Raw genomic sequence first — 25,281 nt, 5'->3', positions numbered from 1 at the left:
AAAAGAGAAAAAACAAGCACTTCTACCCAGAAAGTACCTTTTATGAGGTTAAAACTTCCTCTGTGTGTACCGTTTTAGTACAGCCATTTTATAGTCTGCCTATTTGTGAGGGTCTTTGAAAGGGACTGCTTTCTAAGACCAGGAACCAAAACAATTCTTGAAATCTCTGAAAATGACAACCAAATATTTGTTTCCATAAACCCTGGCTCCGTTCAGCAGTACAAAGACAGTTTACAAAGGCCATCTTTAAAGCATACAGTACATAATACATTAGAGAAAAGCTTTCAGAATTCCTTGGTAAGCACTACTTAAAAAAAAAAAAAGCAAAAAAAAAAGATACATCTGATCAACTGTTTCGAACATTTGAATCCTTTTAAAGGTTTTTGAAGGCATGGCTTTTATTCATTTAAAGTTATATTTTTGGATTTCATGTCCTAATGTTGGTCACTTTAAAGGTGTGTAAAGCATACTTGAAAATATTTTCTGAGAAACTTTCTTAGAGCTTAACCAAAGGCCTTCCAGCAATTTGTGGGAAAATGTAAAGAAAACTAACAACACTCGGAAAAAGAATAAGCCAATTCTTTATCACCCCGAAACAGTCGTTCAGAAGCCCAGACCGCGTTGTGGTAAAAAAAAAAAAAAAAAAAAAAATGGATTTTGAAGTCTGCTATGCAAGACTTCCTACCCTTCCATAAACCCTGTTCCTACCGTCAAGAACAAACACTAACTCTAAAGAGCTGCACTGATACAGTAAACTACATCTCTGTCCGTCACAGAGCAGAACTCACAGTTATCACGTGATCACAAACCTCTCAGCATTTATTCCTTCACCGTGCATCAACGGTCACATCCTTCATTACATCACATCCACGAAAAACTCACTGGGGTTGCCCATGGCCAAGTGGAACGACTGCCTGGAGGCAGTGAGCTCAGGTGGGACGGAGCCCAAATCTCGGGTTGGAGGAGCTCCGGGAGGACCACCTGGAGTGCCTGAGGCCAGCAAGGCATGGTGGGGCGGCAGAGCAGGGGCTTGTGGGTGCGGGGCTCCAAGTGCTAGGTGTGCGTGCTGTGGCACCATCATCACCATCATCGGGTTGTAAGGGATTGGGATTCCAGGCGGATACGGGGCGAGGTGAGCGGACGGGACGCGGTGATGCGAGCGCTGGCTCGAGCGACTGTGTTCGCTGGGCGTGGCTGAGCCGTGGTCTCGTCTCAGGCCGCTGCGAACCGAGTAATCTGATTCGCTGCCGCTGCCAGAGCGCGAGTCAGCCCCGCCCCCGCTGGGAGATTTATCGTCACGCACGCTGCCGCCCACCGTACTGCCAGATACACTTTTACTTCCCCTTCTCTTCTCTCCGTCACTGCGTGTGGAGCCACTGCTGTGACTCCCTGAGAGAGAGAGAGAGAGAGAGAGAGAGAGAGAGAGAGAGAGAGAGAGAGAGAGAGAGAGAGAGAGAGAGAGAGAGAGAGAGAGAGAGAGAGAGAGAGAGAGAGAGAGAGAGAGAGAGAGAGAGAAAACACAACAGCTGTTAATAGGTTGTGTGGACACAGAAACCTCTTTCCACAGGGCAGCTGGAAACAATTAATAATAGTAATAATAATAATAATACATTAATTTTGTATAGCATTAAAAGCTTAAAGTGTCCCTATTATGCTTTTTTAAATATTACCTTTCATACAGTGTGAAATATCGCTGTTTGTGAATGTTAAAGGTCTTCAAAGTTTTAAAAATTAAAGTGCAAGGCAAATAAAGTTATTGTCTCCTAAAAGAAAGAATCGATTCTGAACTGATGAAACGAGGCGTCAGTAATTCCAGTCTCTCTCTGTTACAAACATACGTAACAATTAAACAGATTTGCATAATGCCAGTCTATGGTCGTCATTGGCTGTCCGTGAACAACGTCTACTTTGACCCTCAAACACAGTAGTTGTAGCTGAGACTGGAAGAGTTTGGTTCGTGTTGTTCATGTCGAGAAGATGCTGTTTTCAGTGCTGAGAATCCACTTTGCATGTATTTGAAATGGACATGGACTCGTGCTGGAACTGATATGGAAAAAACGACGCCATCGTTCTTGTTCGTATCACTGTGTATCAAACGTTGAGGAAGATCTGGAGCTGAAATTGAGATATGGTAATGGGTGTTTGGTTTCTGACACGCGCTGTAAGCTGTAGACCAATCAGAACAGAGTAGCTCTCGGAAAGGAGGGGTTTGGAGAGACTGAATCTTCGAAAGTACCGTTTCAGACTCTTTGAGAAATTAGGTGATGTGTAATGTATATAATAAGAAAATTAAAGTGTTTTTGACCTTGAATGCATGTAAATTTGTTGTAGGAGCAAAATTAGAAACCTTTAAAATAGCATAAAAGGGGCACTTTAAAGTGTTTCACAAGAAAAATCACAAAAAAATCATTATTACTATTTTACAATTACATAAATTTAAATAAAAAACAATAAAATGTATTAAATACGAATAAAAATAAATATTTTAACGCATATTATGCGTTAAATGATCGATATTCTTAATGTTTAATATTTTTGTAATAATTGCTTTAATGAGCTCATTGTTTCAGTCTAAATGAATAAATGATATGAGCTAACTGCATGATTTGTACATTTTTGACATATTTTGACTCTAAATTGTAATGTAGAAACCAGCTGTTTTGAAATATGTATTGTGAAAAGTGCAATACAAATAAATGTGAATTGAATGAGTAGAAAACCCATTGGCCCCTGCCAATCATGGCCTCCTAATAGGGGTGTGACGAGACGCTTATCTCACGAGACGAGACGAGACACGAGATTGGGTTCACGAGAACGAGACGAGACGAGATTTTTGCACAATTTTTCAGAAATCCTCAATGACAAAATACATGACTGGAAAAATAGCATGCAGGTGCATTTTTCAATGTTTTAACTAATAATCTTCTAATGCATGTCATTTCAGGTCTACTTTATGAGTATGAATTATCAAATGCATTGAAAGAAAACAATATACAAGCACTGTAAAAGGTTTTTATTGACTGGCTTTTCTCCTGTATGATTTCACATTAGTCTCTTCAGACCTTACTGTACATTTAAGAGCTTTCAGAACTTCTGATTGAGGCTGTGTGTGACCTCCTAACTGAACTCCTTTACATACATTTAACAGAGAAATAAAAACCGTATAAATAACAAAAATAAATAACTGGTTTCTCTTAGTCTTATTAAGTGCAAACAATAAGTGCAAGTGCAACCATAATCAAAGTTAGCACACAGACTCTTTATAATTGTTGTGAAATTGCGGTTTTATTTTGCACCGGCAGTTATAGGGTTAATGCGGTGAGTTCGGAAAAGGCCGAGAGAAACGAGGCTGGTGTGTTTGTCTCTACAGTTGTTCTTGCGTTCCGATTATAAGTTCAGAAACGGAGCCTCCCTTGTCTGTTGTCCTTTATACGTTACAGTACTCTCTCAATATTCGCAGTGCCAACAGAGACCATAGCCGCAAATAAACAGTCCAGAGATGGGTATTGGGAGACGGATTATTGTATGTATGCAGCCTAATTTGTGCGCAATGCACATCAGGGAGCTTGTGTTTTACTTTAACTTACAAATTCGTGACCGGCGTATAGGGAGCAGCGGTGCTGAGCGCGCATTCTACAAGATAAGACATTATCAGACGTTTAGTCTGTTGCGCAACGAATTCTCCGCCATCGTCACGCGATCAGTGAACTGTGATTCGTGCTGCACTGATTGCAACGGCAACTCGTGCTGGATGAGCAGAGCAGACTTTTGCATTAGTTTATAGGCTAATGGTTTTTATTTTTTTATAAAAACAACAAAACGATAGTTTAGGCGAATGTGAGTGTAGCGGTGAAATATTAATGGGGATATCGCGAGACAGCTTTTTCACTCAACGAGAAATCTCGTCATATTTAGTCTCGCGAGATCTCGTGGCACCCCTACCTCCTAATAATCCCCATCCACTGAATTGGCTCTATCACTCTCTCTCCTCTCCAACTATAGCTGGTGTGTGGTGAGCGCACTGGCGCCGTTGTACTGTGGCTGCCGTCGCATCATCCAAGTGGATGCTCACACTGGTGCTGGTTGAGGAGAGACCCCCTGATATGATTGTAAAGCGCTTTGGGTGTACAGTAGTACATATGAAAGCGCTATATAAATGCCTCATTCATTCAAAAGCTCAAAAGAACAGCATCTATTTGAAATAGATTTTTTATAACAATATGAAAATCTGTATTGTCACTTTTGATCAATTTAATGCATTCTTGCTGACTAAAAAAATCTTACTGACCCCGAACGTATAAACAGTAGTGTATGTCAGGGTTTCCGTTGTCCGGTAATTACCGGACATTGGCCGGGAAAAAAATGAAATGTCCGACAAAATTAAATCTCTCCGGTCAAATTGTCCGATTAAAATTGCGTAATAATCCCGCCCCCCTAACACAATATGAATTTGAGAATAAGCCTAAAATGTATAAAGAAAAAATACACCGACCTTTGGCTATGTTATAGGAACAGGCTCTACCGTTTGAAAGTTATTAAACAACATCGCATGCTGCATTTCAAATAAAGCGCACGCCTAGAACGGCTGTAATATAGACCTAAACAACGAACGATTGAGTGAGACGTTTCAAATATGGCCAGGTCCATTGATATTATTGATAAAGTTGATAAATTGATAAAGTTGACGATGCAGACTCGCCATCTTCGCAGTAGTGAACGCGCCTAGAGAGAGAAGTGTGCACTCGCCGACGCCTCCGTGTCCTGATTAGCCTATTGTCCACTATATTTGCTTCTTATTTAATAATCCAGGCAAATTTGTTGATGAAACATTGATTAAAATGAATATACAATTTATACAAAACGAAATTTTCAAGCAAAAATAATATTCGAAGATCGTTGGGTTGATTATTATTCGAAAATCGCACCCATCTCCACCACATGCACACACATGCATTAGACTACACACCAGAGCATGTGAGCAAAGCGGAGCGGTGTGACGCTTATTATAAGTTAAAAAACTTAAATATACGTTTCATTTTTATAAATAATATAATGTTATTATTTTTTTATTTCATCTATGTTGATTAGGCTATATGAAAAGGGAACCGCATGAGATGAGTAAGATAGGATCATAAGATCACCAATAGGCCTATATATCGGAAAACATTTGGAATGGGTCAGACATGATTTTGACCACTTATTTAGTTTTGTTTTGTAGAAAGCCTTTCTTTAAAGTTTATTTCGTTTTGTATAAATTGTATCTTCATTTTAATCAATGTTTCATCAACAAATTTGCCTGGATTAAAAAATAAGAATTTAATCATGAGTGTGCATTTCTCTCTCTAGGCGCGTTCACTACTGCGAAGATGGCGAGTCTGCATCGTCAACTTTATCAATTTATCAACTTTATCAATAATATCAATGGACCTGGCCATATTTGAAACGTCTCACTCAATCGTTCGTTGTTTAGGTCTATATTACAGCCGTTCTAGGCGTGCGCTTTATTTGAAATGCAGCATGCGATGTTGTTTAATAACTTTCAAACGGTAGAGCCTGTTCCTATAACATAGCCAAAGGTCGGTGTATTGCATAATCATTACTTTCGCCGGTTCTTTGTGGCAAGCTTTATTTCAGGTGTTGCATGATATCTCTGCGCCCAAGTAGCAGTGCTTCGCCTGTGTAGAGTCTCCGCAACGGCGATAGATTGAGACGCGCGTCCGAGTGAAGATTGCGCAACTCCCGCAGCGCGTCGTCCATGCAACTGATAGCAGCGGACACGAGCGCTCAGCTTGATTTAAAAAACAACTGATTTTAGCGCTAGATCTCTTATTTAATAGCGAACTAAATGAATGATCTGCTAGTTAACTCGAGATGTTAACTAGTTAGCTAGTTATTTATTTGTATTAGGTACATCCGTGCCTCAATGTTTCAAAAAGTGAATGTGTGTGAAACCATAGTAAAAAACAATTGGTGTTAATTGACGCCAATCAGACGTTCATGTTTTTTTCCGTCTATTTGAAAGTTAGGCTAATAATAACATGTTGCATTCTATACCGCCTGATTATGTCATTTTTTAAGTTACATAGCCTGCATCCAGTTTTCCTCAACTTGACTAATTAAGAGGCGATATTTGACCGGCATATCATCAAAATGTCCGTTAAACGAAACCTCTGCCGGTCACTTTGACCGGCACCATTTTTTTCTAGCGGAAACTCTGGTGTATGTGTACTTTGACTCTATTGACTATTACACTTCCATATATTTGTCTCGAGTACGTCCACAGACACACACACTGAGGGTGAGTGTAGCTGGTTACCTTCGCTGTGCTGGCTGCCCGCGCTGCCCGGGCCGTAGCTGTAGTTGGAGAGCTCATGGTACGGAGGCGGCTGGGTTGAATAAGGGTGAGGGTACTGGTACGTGAAAGAGTGGAGCAGGGGCCACGGGGTCGCCCCTGGCAGTGGAAGAGGGGCCAGAGTGTCCTGGTCTGAAGCACCACTGGATCCATCGTTATCGTTAAGAGAAAGGTTGGCCATGTCTGAGAGGAAAAAGTAGCGAGAGTCTGTGTAAGTGAAAAAGAACTTATTCATACTTTCAAATATTATCTGAAAGAAACGCCACTTCTACTTACAATTTTCACAGTTACTAAAGTCTCCAAATATGTAATAACACTGTTCAGAGAAGGTGATCTTGTTAACAGTGTGTCTGATGAAACCAGCCTTTAGTAGGTTACTGGCATATTTACGAGCTTCCCGTCTGTCTTGAAACCCTTCGAGGTGATGGTACAACCACTCAACCACATCTGAACCTGTACACACACAATCATAAAGCCAGAGAAAAACAAACACGAGATTAGGTTTAAGGCCATTTGTCTCAGTCATTGTACAACGTTCATTTGGGAACAGTTGCTGTGTCCCAATCCGTCCTAAATAGTAATGTTGTGACCAGATGACTGGCTTGGTTCATGGCTTTTAACTCTTTAACGAAGACTATTTTAAAATTCCAGAACCAGCGCTGCTGAAAAAGGGGGCGGGCACTGTTACACTATTGTGAAATAAAATTAAATGAAATGTACTTTATTGTCCCTGATAGGGAAATTTGTAATGGACTCAATAGCCAGCATTTCAACAGAGCCTGGTACATAAACAATTACAGAAAATATTCATACACACCATACACTTACACATAAGAATAGGTAGACTTCGCTAATCCACGTTCAACAATCTGACTGATACTGGCATGAAACGGTTATGATGTAGTAGTACGTCTCAAAGCTTGCCTACTCTTCTGCTAGACACTCAAAAGTACAGCACAAAAACAGCACATACTTTAAGGCCATAGTATAAGCAGGCGAATTGGGATGCAGCAAGTGTGTACAAAACAGTGTCAGGTAAAAGTGAACAAGTCTCTGACCCAGGAAAGCATTGGGAATAGTGATCTTCAGCCACATTCGGTCTCTGACCTCCAGACCGGACTCTGGAGATGCCATGGCCTTCGCAACAGATGCCATGTCAGAGCGAAGAGACAGGTTAAACTCGTCAAAGCCTACAGACAGAGAAACAGAGTTCGAATCATGGGGCTAAGAGAGAGTGTGTAGGCTACTTGAGTAATACGCGTAATGCTTACGTTCAGTTTCAGTGACAGACGAGCCGGAGGTGATCGTGCTGCTGGGGTAGGACGGAAACACCCCTGTGAGAGCCACCGAGTGATTGATCCACGCTGCCGGGTCTATGGGCCGGATTGGCTCATCTGACAGAGAAGATGGGGAAGGGTGATAGATGAACACATCTCAAATATCATCTCATCATCATCATTAAAAACACAATTTGGGATGGCAAGACTTTTAACTGTTCTTGAAAGAAGTCTCTTCTGCTCACCATGGCTGCATTTATTTGATCTAAAATACAGTAATTTTGTGAAATATTATTACAATTCAAAATAAATGAATATCATTTTAAAATGTCATTTATTTCTGTGATGCAAAGCTGAATTTTCAGCATCATTACTCCAGTCTTCAGTGTCACATGATCCTTCAGAAATCATTATAATATGATGCATTTATTATTATCAATGATGAAAACAGTCGTGCTGCTTAAGTTTGTTTCAAAATTCTTTAATGAATAGAAATTTCAAAATGTATTCGATTTTTTTTATAACAATGTCTTTACTGCTACTTTTGATTTAAGCATCCCTGCTGAATAAAGGTATTTATTTCTTTAAAAAAAAATACAATCATACCAACCCCAATTTATTGGGTCTAATACATTATGTAATAGTACATAGTTATGGATATATATAATATTAAAATGAGACTTACTGCGTGGCAGGGTGAAATAGCCTTGAGGAGCAGGATCCCAGCATTTTGCCACAGTCAGAGTGATGGGTCTAAGAGAATTAAAGTGGTATTATAACATTGCAGGATATATATCTATACCTTGTCAGGTGCTTCAGTAGATTACTTGTGCTATTGACAGCGGCCGATAGTTTTTTCTCCCCAGGACATAGCTTACATTATACTGTAATGTTCTTGTCTACTTGTGTCAAAAAAGTGAAGTCTCATCACGTGCAACTGCACTACAGCTAACGAGTTTAAAGAGGCAGCGTTCACTTTTACCTTTAGGCGATAAATTTAGATTTTAAATTCAATATTGATTTATGCAGAACTGTTGAACTAATTTACAGTATGTAATGCAAGTAAATTATAAGTAACTGTAATTCAATTACCTAAGTAATTAACAGTAATCCTTTACTTTATCTTTTCAGTGGATAAGTATTTTAATTACAGTTACTTTGTAACACGTTACACCCAACACTGCTCTGGACAGAGATTTTTAGATTTTATAGGTCGGGTAGAATCTGCAATCTCTGACCCAGTTTGTTTGCTGGCTTCAATAGCTACAATAGGCTGTGTTTTCCATTGATTGGCAACCTAGGTGTGGAAATATTATTATGTAAATTGGCATCGCAGAGACCAAAACAAAAACTGACATTCTGACAAGGAAAGCGCACTTCAAAGTAGAATAACTGGCTGTAGCATTGTTTTTTGGAGAAACATGTATGTGAATCTCTGTAAACATATTATGGTATTTTTGTGCTTTAGTATCGTGAAAAAAAATTACATACAGCACCTTTAAAGTCCCCCCTGTAGAGAATAATTGTATCCCTTAAAACTACTTTTTGATCACCAAAATGACATTTTTTTCGTCATGCTTTTAAATATCTTGAATGTAACTCTACACCCTTGCCTCATTTAGTATACGCGGTTCTATGAATATGCAAATGAGCCCCGCCTCCACTCACTCACACCAGCTCAGAGATTCACTCGTTGACGATCACGCGTTGATCTGATTGGTTACAAGGTAGTTTGTGACGTCAGACACACCAGCGATTTCAAACTGGTTTTTAAGACTGTCTTTGGTTCACTGCAGTTTTAAGGAGAAAATACTCGGCAATGCTGTCGACTTATGAATTTGCACATGATTTGTCTTAAAGCACATTAAAAACACCACATAGACACATAAACAACTTTAAAAGCTTGACTTTCACCACATAGACACTTTAAGGGAAATTCTCACAGACTCACCCGGGTTTGTGGACGATCTCACGGAGCACCCTGACCGCATCATCATTACTCATGTTCTCAAAGTTGATGTCATTCACCTGCACAGAAAAGAGAAGAAACATTAGAGCCAGTAATTACAACAGAACCCTGCAGCAGTGAAAGTACGGATCTCTTGTTTAGAGGTAATTGCTTTGGAAATGTTCCCAATGTGTGTGCCTTGAAGCTGGGTGCGGTCTGAGTACATGGTTTCAGATTTGAATGTAAAGCCATTGCGTTCGACAGGAATTAAAACTCACTCAACTGACTGGCTGGTTGCCCATCGAGTAGAGATTATATAATGTGCAGGTCTCACTTTGTGCCTGATTTCCTAACACCAATCACTTATTTTCTACACTCTTAGAAAAATGTTTAAAGTTTCAATGCGGTTCTATATAGAACCCTAGGATGTATCCCAAAAAGGTTCTATGAAAAGGAAAAAATGCCTGACATAATTGCATAATACTTTCATGTTTAACAGGTTATTTCATTTTTTTCTAGTCATAAAGTATGTTTACAAGGTGCTTAATTCATAAAATTTGATTAAAATTAAAAGTGAATTAAAACAAAATTCATTAATTAAAATTAAATCCATAAAATGATCCAATGATGGGAACTCCTAAAATGTTATATATATTTATTTATGAACATTTATTAGAGGATCAGCCCCATGAGATGAAACATCTTGTTTTCATGGGGGTCCTCAGGATCATGTCCAAACAACATTAAACAGCAAAACAACAGAGTAGACACAAAATACAAAATATAAGAAAAACCTTAACCACACACTCACATGCGGACACCACGCACACCCACACCCGCCCGCACACACACTCAAGCTCTCACTATCCCCCCCATCACAGATAAAGTAAAGTAAGTCATAGTGGTTCCCGAGCTGTGGTATGTATACCACTACACACAATTTATTTTATAGCACTTTAAAATAAAACCTTTTTAATCTAAGACTCAGCATTAAGTTGCTTTGGAAGTCAAGCGTTTTAAGAGGGGTATTTAGTGTAAGAAGTATGAGAAACTGGTGTAACATATAGCATAAAACACAATGATCCCAAATATAAATGACAAAGTTGACATCACTAGATATATACATGAATATACATAAACACGTTAATATATACACACATACATAACATGACACATGAAGCGCCTGATATAGCGCCTGAAAGAACCCTTTAAGGTTCTATATAGAATATTTTCTTCACACACACACACACACACCTGCAGCAGCATGTCTCCAGGTTCAATGCGTCCGTCTGCAGCTACAGCTCCTCCCTTCATGATAGAGCCAATGTAGATTCCTCCGTCTCCTCTCTCGTTACTCTGACCCACTATACTGATGCCCAAGAAATTATACTTCTCTATACGACACAACAAACAGAAGGAGTATGGAGCACATTATGAATTAAACACAATTTATACTTCATCAATAGCAAGAAAAAAGTGCATAATAAACAGCGCAGGAAATATCACGGAAGAACAGGTAAGAAATGGCACTGACCCATGTTAAGAGTGACTGTAATAATGTTTAGGGACATGGTTGAATCTGTCACACTGCTGAAAGAGGAAGCCTATAATACAACAGAGAAAACTCAGTAAAAAACAACAACAACTAATTGTTCAATCGTATCAGATGGTTGTTTCATACCCTCTCCAGGCGCGGGCGCTGTTTCCTGCGTCTGCGATGGCGTTTGAGTAATCTGGACGCTGTGCTCTGCTCAGTGGAGCTGCTGAACCTGATCACACCCATTTAGTCAAATAAATGAAACATTCATAATCAAAGTATCAAACTCATTTTGCTTCAGGATCAAGGTTTTATTATACAGGACATCAAGTCGCAACCCAACATAGTAAAAACTTCTACATTTCTCAGCTGGTTTATTATTCTTTTTTTAAACGTCTCTTGAATTTTGTAGGTTTCATGCTCTTAACAGCTAATAACTCACTGCGCAAAAGCATGTTTATCCTTATTGCAAATAAACGTCTATTTTAAGTGCTTTTTTAAAATTTGACCTTTCATGTAGTGTGTAATATCGCTGTTTGTGAATGTAAAAGGTCTGCAAAGTTTAAAGGTCAAAGTGCACAACAAATAAAGTTATTGTCTCTTAAAAGAAAGAATCGATTCTGAACTGCTGAAACTCTTTGGCTGTCTGTGAACAACGTCTACTTTGACCCTCAAACACTAGTTGTAGCTGAGACTGGAAGAGTTTGGTTCGTGTTGTTCATGTCGAGAAGAATCCACTTTGACGCACTTCAAAAGGACGAGGACTGATGCTATCGTTCGTATCACTGTGTAAGTGCTGACGAAGATCGGGAGATGAAGTTTAAATATGGTAATGAGTGTCTAATTTCCAACAACCACTGTAAGCGGTCGACCAATCACATCAGAGTGGGTTGTCTGACCAATCAGAGCAGAGTAGCTCTCGGAAAGGAGGGGTTAAGAGAGACTGAATCTACAAACTAACCGTTTTCAGACTCTGAGGTGACGTGCACTGCGTATTATGAGAAAATTAAAGTGTTTTTTAACATTGGATGCATGTAAATCCATTGTAAGAGCAAAATTAGGGATTTTAAATGTAACTTTAATGTAATCTGAGTCATGGTAGCAACTGCCTTTTTTCTTCTACTATGTGTAAATATCTTGTTATGCATAATATTATTTGCATTTCTGGACCCCACAACCCATTTTTGGATTGTGACTGACCAGTTGAGAACCACTGGACTAAAAGCAAGCACAGATGCTTATACACACTTAATTTCAGTTCAATCATTTGATTCAGAGCACAGAAATAAAACATTACACACACAACCTAAAAACTACAGATGCGATTGAAGTGGACTTCAAGTACAAAACATTCTCCAAGCCCAGTCGAGCACAATACACACTCTGACCTGCTCATGGTATCATCATCGTCTGAATCACAGAAGCTTGTGGTGTCCAGTTCACTGCTCATCACTGTGGTGGCACTCTCATACCCAGCCAGGTGTCGGTCCATACGGGACTGCCCATTCAGACGCGGCCCGGAAACTGAAACACAGCAGCAAAATGAACACGGACTGCTTTCTCAACGTACTGAAATACTGTTGAATTCACAGTAATTATTAGGTCAAACAAACAACAAAGGAGACTGAACTGACCGTGTTGCTCTATGCTCTCTCTGGGTCGAGGTCTCTCTCTCCTGAAAGACACGACTGACTCCGTCTCTGTCTGATCATCTAAGGACTCCCGGCTGCCTGTAGTGTTGGGACTAAACACACACACACACACACACACACACACACACACACACACACACACAATGCTTTATTCAAGACACATCTTTGCAAGCTGAGTGAAACTTAAATTTTTAAAAGCCAGCTGCCTCTAGAAAACCAATCTCTGATAAGGAAAGAGCAAGAGAGTTAACAAAATCATATTCTTAATCGGTATTTTTAACCTGATTACTTTTTCTTATTTTTTAAGTTATTTTCATTTAACAGCTTAAATTCTACTGTTACATGTCAGACACCACAAACACTTCATGGTTTTAGGCACTTTCTACACAAAAACATATTGGATTACCTTGTGGGTGTCATGCAAAGGTTTTACACTACTGTTCAAAAGTTTGGGGTTGGCAAGAAGTTTTTAAAGGAGTGCCTTATGCACACAGTTTCATAATTGATTAATTCTGCAACATTAACGGATATTTAACTGTTTATTCCTGTGAAGCTGGTTTACTGAACACTGTATAATGCACTATAGAAACAAAGAAAAAAGGTTTATGCATCATATTTTAAAAGCATTTCTTTGTAATCCTTAAAGTTGCAGTAAGTGATTTCTGAGAAGTGCTGTTGAAAGTGGATATGACCGAGAAGCACTCATTATGATGGAGGAGAGAGAGTGAGCCAATCAGCAGTAGGGGGCGTGTCCACTCATGATGATGGATGAGAGTGAGCCAATCAGCAGTAGGGGGCGTGTCCACTCATGATGGGGGAGGAGAGAGAGTGAGCCAATCAGCAGTAGGGGGCGTGTCCACTCATGATGGGGGAGGAGAGAGAGAGCCAATCAGCAGTAGGGGGCGTGTCCACTCATGATGGGGGAGGAGAGAGAGTGAGCCAATCAGCAGTAGGGGGCGTGTCCACTCATGATGGGGGAGGAGAGAGTGAGCCAATCAGCAGTAGGGGGCGTGTCCACTCATGATGGGGGAGGAGAGAGAGTGAGCCAATCAGCAGTAGGGGGCGTGTCCACTCATGATGGGGGAGAAGAGAGTGAGCCAATCAGCAGTAGGGGGCGTGTCCACTCATGATGGGGGAGGAGAGAGAGTGAGCCAATCAGCAGTAGGGGGCGTGTCCACTCATGATGATGGATGAGAGAGTGAGCCAATCAGCAGTAGGGGGCGTGCCCACTCATGATGGGGGAGGAGAGAGAGTGAGCCAATCAGCAGTAGGGGGTGTGTCCACTCATGATGATGGAGGAGAGAGAGAGCAAGAGGGAGATTTGAAGAAAGACTGTAGAAAGAGAGATGCTGAGAGGCATTACAAAAGAGGAAAGCTCAGAGGAATATCACTGGAAAAGAAGGGTTATGATCAGGCAAGAGCTTTAGGACCCGGGTTAATATTAGAAAAGCTTTCCAGCGCTGGAGAGACCGAAGCGGGAAGGCCTGAAAACGGACCCCAAGGTTGCATTGTTTCTGCTTCATATGTGAGTTTAACAGAATCAAGATTTACTGTTGTTGTAATGTGAGCTAAAGTAGCAGGACAGTTTTGAGTGTCATTGTTTGTCTGGAGCTGCTGGCGACTCACAACCAAACTCTTGCTTGTATTTATTCTTGTTTACTTTATGTTAATTTTTTGTTCTTCCTTGCTTCGCTTCAGCAATGATAGAGAGACATCCACTCTTGGATTGTTTGTTTATGCTTTTTGGGTGCGGAGCAATGAAGGGAGGGGTGTGTTTGTTTGGGCTGATTTCAAATATCAACAGTGTTCCTCAGAAATCGCTTACTGCACCTTTAACCAGGATGTCTGATGATATTTCACATATTTTGACTAATCTATGATACAGCTTGGAAAAGCAAATAAACAAAAAAAGTAAGTGTTCCTTCAAGGAAAGCTGTAAAGTTAGTCACTGACTGAGCGCTGCTGCAAACCGTAACCACAAAATGACATTCATGGCAAGAAACAGAGATGCAGATTAACATACTGGAAGGAAGGGGGTCTGGAGTCTCCAATCCCCCCCGTCCTCTCGGCGGGAGGTGGAGGCAGGGGTGGAGGGGGGGGTGAGGGCTGAGACGGGACCTCTACTGGAGGGGCTGGGGGTTCGGCTGCAGGGGTATCTGAGGACACCAGCTTACAGAGAGAAAGAAGATTGAGGTAAGAGTGAAATGTGATCCATAAAAAAAAAAAAACAAGGAACTAAAAGGGACTATAGGAAAAGATCTTATGACCACAAATTATTATTTTTTACCCAACGATTTTTTATACTCGTGAAGCTCACTGAAAAGTGTCAAACTGATCACACAATGCTTCAGGTCAAACATATCCAGTGTCTGGGTTTTACGTAAGTGTAATTTAAATGAAGAGTTTAAGTTGGAGAGGTAAATGTCTGACAGTGAACAGGAAGAGATCAACCCTTTTTAAAAAGCTCAAATAGGACTGCAAACAAGCAATGGAAAATTCATCAACAATCTGCAAGAAAACACAGTATGCTAAATGTTAGTCAAAGACATATACTTGAGAAGAGAAAGCAACTTCAGATGTACAGTATCATTGTATGCCCTTCTCCTTTCTTCATGCTAATGGATGCTACGTTATTGTACACTCCCCCTCAAGGGACTTTGAGCCATCCTGACAGTGGTCTACTATTTCCATCCCAGTGGGTCTGGTTTCGTCCAGGCCTTTTGACTTAAGCACCTGCTTTTCTTTGAGGGCTTTTAGACGAGACTGGATTTCAGCCTCCGTGTGAAGGGCCTGACACACACACTTAGTGCTCTTTAAAAGATTCACTGTGACATAAATCAAAACAGGCCTGTTACATGTCACTACAGGGATGAGGAGCTTCGGCAGAGCTTAGTCAAACGGTGCAGTTTGCACTCATAAATCCGAGAACTGTTGAGACACCATATGAAAGCTCAGTAAAACAAATATTGTTCGGGGAGGGAGAAAAATGCTGCTGAGTGAGTGACAGAGAGCACTGGAACAGGAGCAGTTGTTTTCTTACCCAGGAGACAACTCTTCCGTTGAAGCATGGCAGCTTGGCACTGTCGTCTGAGATCTCCTCCTTCACCACCCTGAGCAGACACAGGTATTAAAGGGAGACGGAATTTAAAAAACGAACACACATATCCATATGCATACATATTCCTGCGGTTTCACAGACGAGGCTTAAGTCTAGTCTCAGGCTAAAATGCATGTTTGAGCTGTTTCAACTGAAAGCATCTTGCACTGACATGTCTTAAAATACTATCAGTGTTATCAAGATTCACATCAGTAATGTTTTGCATGTTTATAAAAGCTACTTAAATGTCCTAATTGAACTAAGGCCTAATCCTGGCTTAATCTAAGCCCTGTCTGTGGAACCAGGCCTTAGGCTATTTTGACTTTACTCAAGCCATAGAAAGAATGTATATTCTAGATTTGTACAATTTATGATGAAAACATGAGTGGTACTTAAACATTCAAAACTTGCTGTCACGATGCAGTTTAATATATATTTCTTATGTTAAAGTGCCACTATTTTGCTATTTTAAAGGTTCCTAATCTTGTTTTAGAGGTCTCCTACAATAGGTTGACATGCATTCAAGGTAATATTCGATATGATTATGGAATTTTTCTGTCTATTTTATTGAAAATCCTATTAAGTTTGACCACTCTCAAATCATCACATCTCATCCACAAACCACACAATCTGAGGTGAATTCATTTCTGTAGAACAATAACAGGACACAACAATACTGTTTACTAATTGGGCTAGTAGTAGTCACACTCACAGACCATAAATATTTATATTTTCATTAATTGTTATGTTTTCTTTACAGAAAGAAAATCTCAATATGCAAGATGGAAAAGATACAGCTAGCTATAATGTAATTCCGTAAATTAACAAACACTTTTGCACAAAAACGATGGCATATGCACAACATACACTTTTGTATGTTGTGCATATGTTGTGGACTAAATGTGTGTCCACTTTTTTCCATTCAAAAGTGGGGTAAGTACAATTTTTTGGTACTGATTTTTTTTTTTTTTTTGAAAGAAATGAATACTTTTAATCAGCAAAGACTGATCAAACATGGCAGTAAAAACATTTAAGATGTTACAAAAGATTTCAAATAAATGTTATTCATTTAAACTTTAAATTTATCAAAGGATCCTAAAAATAAATTAATCATGGTTTGCATGATAACTAAAAACGGAAGCTTTGTTTTGGCTGTTCAGTTACACAACAACGGCCTGAAAACACAAACTTTTGAAAACGGGTTTCAAAGTGCAAGTTTTTGAAAACAATACGTTTACAATCTCTATTTAAACTACAAAAATGTGAATTTGTGAAAACTGTGACATCATACACATGTATAATACATGTTACATGTTCAGTCTATAGGTGCGTAGTTTCTTTACAAAGTGACATCGCCAACTACTGGCCTGGCATGAATAATACAGCGCTTAGTTGTTTTTGTGGATCAGTTTGAACGGGATCAAATATCTTAAAATAGAAAACTTTTTTTTTTAGTGTAATAAAAAAATACTGTAAAAACGGTTGTTTTATGAAATATTATCAAATAAAGGCTTGATGAGCAGAAGAGACTTCTTTAAAAAACATTTTAAAAATCTTACCAACACCAAACCTTTGAATGGTAGCATACATATTCTGATGCTTGCAAGGTTCATCACAAGTCATGTTTGCTAATCTGACAAAATCTCAGCTATGTAAGCCAGATACAAGATTATCTTGTTGACAGTTCAGCAGAACTGACAATGCCATAACAATGTATAATATAGCACAAAAAAACATGTGTTTAAGTTTGCAAGGCATACAAATGGATGCAATCCTACTGAGCCCTCAAAATGGTGCCAAAGTTTAAAAATTAGAGATCAGGGGCCGTATTCACAAAGAATTTTATCTTACCATTAGGAGTACTCCTAAATCGCACTAAAATATTTTAGCTAGGAGTTTTCTATTAAAAGTTATTCACAACGCCTTTCAGACCGACTCTTAGTAAGGAAAAATGACAACTCCTAAACTAAGAGCGAGTCCTCGTTGCTATAGATGATGTCAATTCTCATGCACGAGCTTCCTCGCAATGATCACGGTGATTGGTTGTTAGATGACAGGGCGATCATGCGGAGCATAACACAGACGCAACAAATCATGGAATTACGACATCTAAATATGTCTGTGTCCTACACAAAATAATAATAGTAATGTAATGTCATCGAAATGCATATATAATGACATGTTTGTGCAGGCCCCAGTGAAGTGTAATTCTAAAAAGGCAGAGAGAGAGAGAAAAGTCGTGAATTCAATTAAATTAAATCAAGGTAGCCTAATACCCGAATGAAAACCGCCACTTGCCTAATAATGAAAAAACGCCACTTGCATTAACACTTGCTTGGTTAATTGACATCATATTAGCCTAAATAGAAAAATAAACTTAAAACAAGGAAATGTTGCTCCTATTGAAGTAATGTAATAGTTGAATGACGGTGGATTATTATGAAATCGCCAAAACGGAAAAGAAAGCCCAACTGGACGCAGGATCAGTTACTGCTGCTGGCCCAGTTGGTGCTGAAAAAAAAAAACAGAATAAAAGGGAAATTCGGCACTGGGATATCAAGCCAAACTAAGCGTGAGAATGGGAGAGGATTTGTTTGCAGATCAATGCAGCGTTCCCGCTTGTGTCGCGGACCCCGGACGACTGCGAGAGGCGGTGGTGTGCGCTACAATCCTTTGTGAACAGGTCTTAGTGAGTTAGGAGTCCTCTCGACTTCTTTTAAGCTGTCCCAGACTTAGGTGCTACTTTTAGGGCTAAAATGCTTCGTGAATTACTCTTAGTGAAAAAAATTAGGAGTCCTAAAGTTAGGAGTAGGGCTGCAACTAACGCCTATTTTAATAGTCGACTAGTCACCAACTATTGAAACGATTAGTCGACTAATCGAATAATTATTAAATTTTTTCAAAAATTTAGCATGAGATTGCTTTAATTCTGTGGAAAATGATATTAAACACAAGAAAGAAGGGGGTACTTCAATGAAAAATGCATATTTTATTGAACTTTGCTGCTGATAGGCGGATTCATACTAAAAGTAAATAAAAATGCCCTGTCTAAAACGAATTAGGCACAGTGCTCGGTCAGTATAGACATAAATACATAAATAAAGAAACTCTGTCATTTTCATAAAGGACAGGCACATTTGTTTTATAAGAAAAAATAAATTAAAATCAAGTAAACATTTTCTTCCTGTAAACCAGGTGCAGGCACATTAGCAGCAATAAAACAGTAATTTAAAATACTTTTGTCAGGCACAGTCGGGCATAACGTTAAATCCTTTTTTTTTTTTTTACCGAAAATACGCTTATAAAATGTACAATGTACATCCAAAACAAAACGTATTGGCTTCCATGTTATTTAAATCTTACCGAGGCGAGTCAAACTCCGTTTCATTCAACTGTCCGACGTGCTTTCTCTTTAAATGTTCGTGCATCACCGAGCTTTGCAAACCATGCAGGTAATCTTTTTATTCGCCGTATATCCAGGCTAATGCTCCCAAACTTTAGATATTTTGGTACGCGCAGCTGCTGCGTTGGACGCCGCCATTTCTGTATGTTATCGCTCAGCAGAGAAGCTAATGCGCATGTGCGACTCTCGGCAGAGATTGTAATGAAGAGAGATGCCTCGGTCGGAAAAAACATGTCTGGCGACAACTTCGACAATGAATTTTTCTATTATCGATTTTTGTCGACAACGTCGACGAATCGTTGCAGCCCAAGTTAGGAGTGACACGCCCATTATTTTTAGGAGTTGCTCCTAAATTCGCCAGTTAGGAGCTACTTTTAGCCTTAAAATTCTTTGTGAATACAGCCCCTGAATATCTATCAGCAGTAGTAATAGTGATGCTTGCCTTAGAAAACACCACTGTTAGTTATATTATCACATAAATATTAAATTACTTGGTTTTTCTCATTTTTCTAAGGCCTGGTTTCACAGACAGGGCTTAGATTAAGCCAGGATTAGGCCTTAGTTCAATCAGGATATTTCAAGTAGCTTTTATAAACATCCCTTAGAAAAAAACTTTACTGGTGTGAATCTTGAGACATATTTTAAGATATGTCAGTGCAATTTGCTTTTAGTTAAAACAGCTCAAACATGCAATTTTAGTCTGGGACTAGGCTTACGTATTGTCTGTAGTGTTTTTCATTGTCTGAATGTACACAAACCATTGCCAATTCTTCTGCACCAAACAAACATTTGACTAGATGATGCAACTCTTCAACAATTTCACAAAGCACTTCCTAAAAGCAAAGCTCTCCTGGCGTTTTAACGCATGGGAAACAATCCCACCCCCAAACCCACTAATGACGCTAATTAAGCCCAACATCTGTACTTGAAAAACAACCCTTGACCTCTAACACGGCCCACAACAACACACACACACTCAAACCACAACCTCTCATGAAAACCTGCTTTCAACAAAAGCTCTTACAACAGAATGAGTTCTGGACATATTAAGTCTGCAGACCATGTTACAATTTGGCTTAGGAACCATCTGGATATTTATTTTAATTTGGATGATTTGCACTTACAAAGTCTGAGAAGCAAGGTAAGAGGAATAAAGCCAGCCTGGAATCTGGTCTGTACTTTTAAGGGGATGTAAAAACAGCAGAGAGAATGTAGAGGGGGCCCTGGAGAGACCGAGGGGTCCCCGGCTCCTTTCTCTCTCTTTCTGTTGATTCTATCCCAGACACTAAGCAAATGGCCCGTCTCCAACCTCCAACCATATCCCTCCCCAAACATCTCCTGCCACACACAGTCAGACTGACAGCTGGCTCTTCACACTGCGAATCAGCATCACGGCGCTCTGCCCCACTCCACCGCCGTATCCGCTTACATCCACATCCAACGCCGCTCAACAATAACACACACACGTCCACCCTTTACCACAATAACAGAAACCGACGAGACAGCGACGGCCCTTCTTCCAAGGTAGGAAAGAAGAAAAGATCAAGACTGAAGATTTCGCTTTCACAGTAAAATCTACAATAAAAACAGATCTCAGCAATGCAGTTACATCAATCTAAATAGACCTAATTAATTATTAAAAACTTCTTGATTGCTTTGGAGCACAGATTAACGTTTGGTCTCTTTTTAAGAAAACACTTGCTGAAGTGAAACCAGTTTGAAAAAGTGAACTTGTGCAAAATGCACAAAAATAACATTTTCAAGTTTTATATTTCCCAAAACATGTTTTACTCTAAAACTGTGAGGAAATCAAAGCCATAAATCTAAACTAGTTGTGTTCCATATTTGAGGAGGATATCTCAAAAAATGAGCTTTCAGTAAGATTTCGATTGGCCGCAGTACCAAACGTTTCCACTAGATGAAATTTGCTCATTTTTGACCGCGAACAATACTGTGACTTTTTTTTCAGGACCATTTAACCTTTTCGAATCATGTACATTATTTTTTGTGTGTTTTAACACAGCAAGTGCCAAAACCATTACCAAGTTTTGTACCATTCCCATTAAGTAGGCTACAAAATTCTAAAAACACAAAAAGTAAAAAATTTAAGTCAATAATGACAGCACAAATAACAGCACCTGAGGGTTAAAAATGCTAATTTTCAAATCCCTGTAAAACCATGTTAGTTTCACTCTTCTGATGTAAATTGGTCATTGTTGATGATATTTTATGTATACATGTATATTCATAGGTCATATGTATATTTTCTACACATATATTGCTATACACTACTACCATTCAAAAGTTAGGGTCGATACGTTTTTTTAAACATTTTTCAAAGAAGTCGCTTCTGCTCACCAAGGCTGTATTTATTTGTATACAGTAAAAATAGCAATATTGTGAAATTTTTTGAAAACTATTATTGTGAAACAGTTTTCCATTTGAATATTTTTCAAAATGTAATTTATTCCTGTGATCAAAGCTGAATTTTCAGCATCATTACTCCAGTCTTCAGTGTCACATGATCCTTCAGAAATCATTCTGATGTGCTGATTTGGTACTCAAGAAACATTTATTATTATCAATGTTGATTGATCATCTTAATGTGTCCTTGCTGAATAAAAGTATTAATTTCTTCAAAAACCAAAAAATTTTACCAAGTCAAAACTTTTGAATGGTAGTATATTATAGCAATCAAATGATTGATTGTAAATATGATCATCGTCATGAAACCGGAAATTGTAGACAAAATAAATGCAACTCAATAATTTGCATTTGCGTCAGTGACTCAACATTTACAGTGCTTCAGGTGAATGTCTTTGATTCATATCTATGTAAACATAAGTGTAAACTGTCAAACTGATGGACTATTTACAGTCAGATGATAACCTAATTTGCTAAGATTACTGCAGACATTCCTGTAGCATCTGGATAATGCATAACTGACAAGTACGTGGCTGAGATTTATTGGCTGGTATTCTGTCCATGGCAGGACGATTCAGGCCAAATATGCGGTCTGAGACAAAGAACTCCACTCTTTATAAAAAAAAGGCCAGCAAGACAGCAGTGGGACACTAAAAACTTGGCATGTATGCAAAGAAGAGAAGGAAAAAGGATGAGGATTTCACTACATGATGAATATGATCTACCTAATGTTTAGGTAGAAGACAGAATGGCAACAAATTATACAATACCATTCAAAACTTTGGGGTCAGTAAGATTTTATGTTATTCAAGAAGTCTACTCACCGCATTTATTTAATCAAAAATCCAATAAAACATAATAATGTTAAGTGTAAGTGTTTTCCAGTTGAATATATATTAAAATGTAACTAATCCTGTGATGCAAAGCTGAATTTTAAGCATCATTACCCCAGTCTTCAGTCTCACATGATCGTAATCAGAACAATTTCTGAATTTTACAATTTTGTGCTTCTCTGTTCAAGAAACATTTATTATAATTATTAATGTTTAAACAGCTTAATATTTTCGTGGAAACTGTGATGCATCTTTTTCAGCGTTTTTTGATGAATAAAAAGTTAACAGCACTTTTTTTAAATGGAAACCTTTTGTAACATATTTTTGTAAATGTCACTTTTGACCTATTTAATGTGCCTTTGGTGAATAAATCCTTCATCTCTTTTTTTTTTTTAAAAAGCACGGTGGTGTAGGCTACACTAAAAACTGAAAGATTTAGAGAAATTAGGCTATCTCGCATCAACATGAATTTGACTATTGCATTCAAATAATCGCATTCAAGGTAAATAATCCAGATAACCTATCAAATAATGACCTATGTAGATATGCATTCAATGTTATATCTGTATATAACACAACTAATATGGACAAAGTATTTTTTTAATTAGCCTATACCACTGATACACTCTCTCGAGACATTTGGAAAGTTACAGTTGCTTTGCAGTGTGATGGCTTGATACGATTAGACCACCCAAACCTTAGCAAGCTGTTACAACAACGTCTGACACACAACATACACAAATATTAATTTCCTACAACACGAAGAAAACTGTTTTTGTTCGGGCATTTCGTGCACATCTTTGTGTGTTTCAACTTACCCGAAGTCCTGGTCCATAGACTTGAAGAAGAATTTGTAGTTCGGCTTGTTCAAGACCTGTTTAAAATCCAGCAGAGTGATTTTTTCAGCCGCTATGGGAATCTTCACCAAGTACGGCGTCTCCTCTTCGTCAATGTGATAAATTATTTTAGTCTCCGCCATGTCTCCGGACTCAAACAACTTTCCCGTTGTTCTACGAAAGTATGGAAGAGGCAGCGGCTATCCTGCTAATGTTAGCCAGCGCTCGGGAGAAAAAGGGGGTTGAGGAAAGTCGTCTCTAGACCACAATACTACTATCCAATAACACTGCCCAGACCAGCGCATCCAGCATAAACAAAGAAAACCAGCGCCTAACTTTAAGTGTCTCGAACTCTCAAAAGTCTCATGATTTTGGTTTGTTAAAACACACTTAGCCTACAACCAGCCAAACTTCAACAACATTCCTCCCCCCTACAAAAACACATGGGAGATTTGGAATAGTTCTCTCTCCGGCGTGTGACGAAAGAGAGGCGCCCGCCGCTTTTACTGGGGCACGTCCATACGACGAGTGTTTTGTGGTACTAGTGGTGGGAATTTTGATTCACTCCATTGACTCGAATCTTTTAAAACAGTTCACTAAAAAGATTCATTCACTGACCCTTTGTGAAGGTTAAAAGGATAGTTCGCCCAAAAATTAAAATTCTGTCATTAATTACTCACCCATCATGTCCTTCCAAACCCGTAAGACTATCGTTCATCGTCAGAACACAAATTACGATCTTTTTGATAAAATCTGAGAGCTTTCATTCTGACCCTCCATTAACAGTTACGCAACTACCACTTTGACGCTTTAAGAAGTTCATAAAAAGATTGTAACATTAATTCACATGCATTTAGCCCAAATTTTATGAAGAGACTCGATCACTTTATGTGATGAAGAGATTTAATTTAGGCTTTTATTTGCATTTAAACATTGATCAGAGAACATAAACAAGCTCAATCGAACCAGCTTGACTCGTGAGAACAAACCTCATTGGTTCTTGCAGAAGCTCAAACGTGCTGCGTAACATGAAAATGAAACTCGTTGGTTCTCGCACGTCAAGCGAACATGCCTGAACACATGAGTACAATTCATAGTTTTCCGATCTCTTTATGAACTTTTTGAAGCGTCAAAGTGTCAGTTGCGTAGCCATTAACGGAGGGACAGAAAGCTGGGGGGGGGGGGGGCTTGTCTGAAGTATAAAATCATTGGTTACCCATAAGCCAATCACATAACGTTTGGTTATGACATGTGTTATTCGCCAGCTCAGCCGCATTGACCTTCCACTGTAAACATGTATGATGCGAAAACGAAACCATCGAGCGAAATACCGGAGTGAACATGGCTGACCGAGTTTTGCTGCCTCCTTAACCTGATCCTCCATGAGTGCAACCAAGGGGGAAACAATCACAACTATTGCCTTGCCGGCCTTTGGCCTGCCCAGTTTCTTGCTGACGATCGGTAATAGTTGATAAATTAAACTTTTCCCAAAACCTGTCGGGAGTAGGGCCACAACATCACCTCCATTCAAAATGTTTAACAAACACTCTTCTTGTTCGGGCTTCAGTTTGCAAATGCCGGGAATATTCTCCACAACAGAGCGAATTGCATCCCGTGTCTCCATATCCGCGGTCGTTTTCGATTTCCACCTAAAATACAATCTTAAACTCTGTGTTTAACGTCTACGTCACGGCTCTCAGCCCGCCCTCTGTTCGTTGATTGGCCGGCTGTTTTCAGGCCGGAGGAAAACTGAGAGACATGTCGATGTCTCAGACTAAGTACAGAAGCGAAATGAAATTGAGCGGAAGTACGAAGTCTGACGCAGTCAGGCTAGGAAGCTAATACATGTTAGCTTGACTTGCGAGAACCAATCAGGTTCATTTACGTGTTACGCAGCACGTTTTAGCTTCCGCAACAAATTA

General features: G+C 39.2%; 1 protein-coding gene across 1 annotated transcript; it reads right to left on the bottom strand.

The window, feature by feature from the left end:
- Positions 1–491: 491 nt before the first annotated feature.
- Positions 492–23,877, bottom strand: dvl2 (dishevelled segment polarity protein 2). The gene is made up of 15 exons (XM_056259341.1): positions 23,342–23,877; positions 15,807–15,876; positions 14,790–14,935; positions 12,749–12,858; positions 12,503–12,638; positions 11,259–11,346; positions 11,112–11,181; positions 10,832–10,971; positions 9,581–9,657; positions 8,315–8,382; positions 7,624–7,746; positions 7,411–7,542; positions 6,629–6,805; positions 6,317–6,535; positions 492–1,389 (listed from the first exon to the last, which is right to left on the bottom strand). Exons 1-15 carry the CDS (start codon positions 23,500–23,502, stop codon positions 857–859), a joined length of 2,250 nt encoding a protein of 749 aa, XP_056115316.1. The 5' UTR covers positions 23,503–23,877; the 3' UTR covers positions 492–856.
- Between the last annotated feature and the right edge of the window lie 1,404 nt (positions 23,878–25,281).

Source organism: Rhinichthys klamathensis, unplaced genomic scaffold (genome assembly GCF_029890125.1).
Source record: "Rhinichthys klamathensis goyatoka isolate OS25496 unplaced genomic scaffold, OSU_Roscu_1.1 h1tg000165l_1, whole genome shotgun sequence".
NCBI classification, from domain to species: Eukaryota; Metazoa; Chordata; class Actinopteri; order Cypriniformes; family Leuciscidae; genus Rhinichthys; species Rhinichthys klamathensis.
The sequence above is the reverse complement of the archived record's forward strand: the minus strand, read 5'-3'. Positions and strand labels throughout refer to the sequence as shown.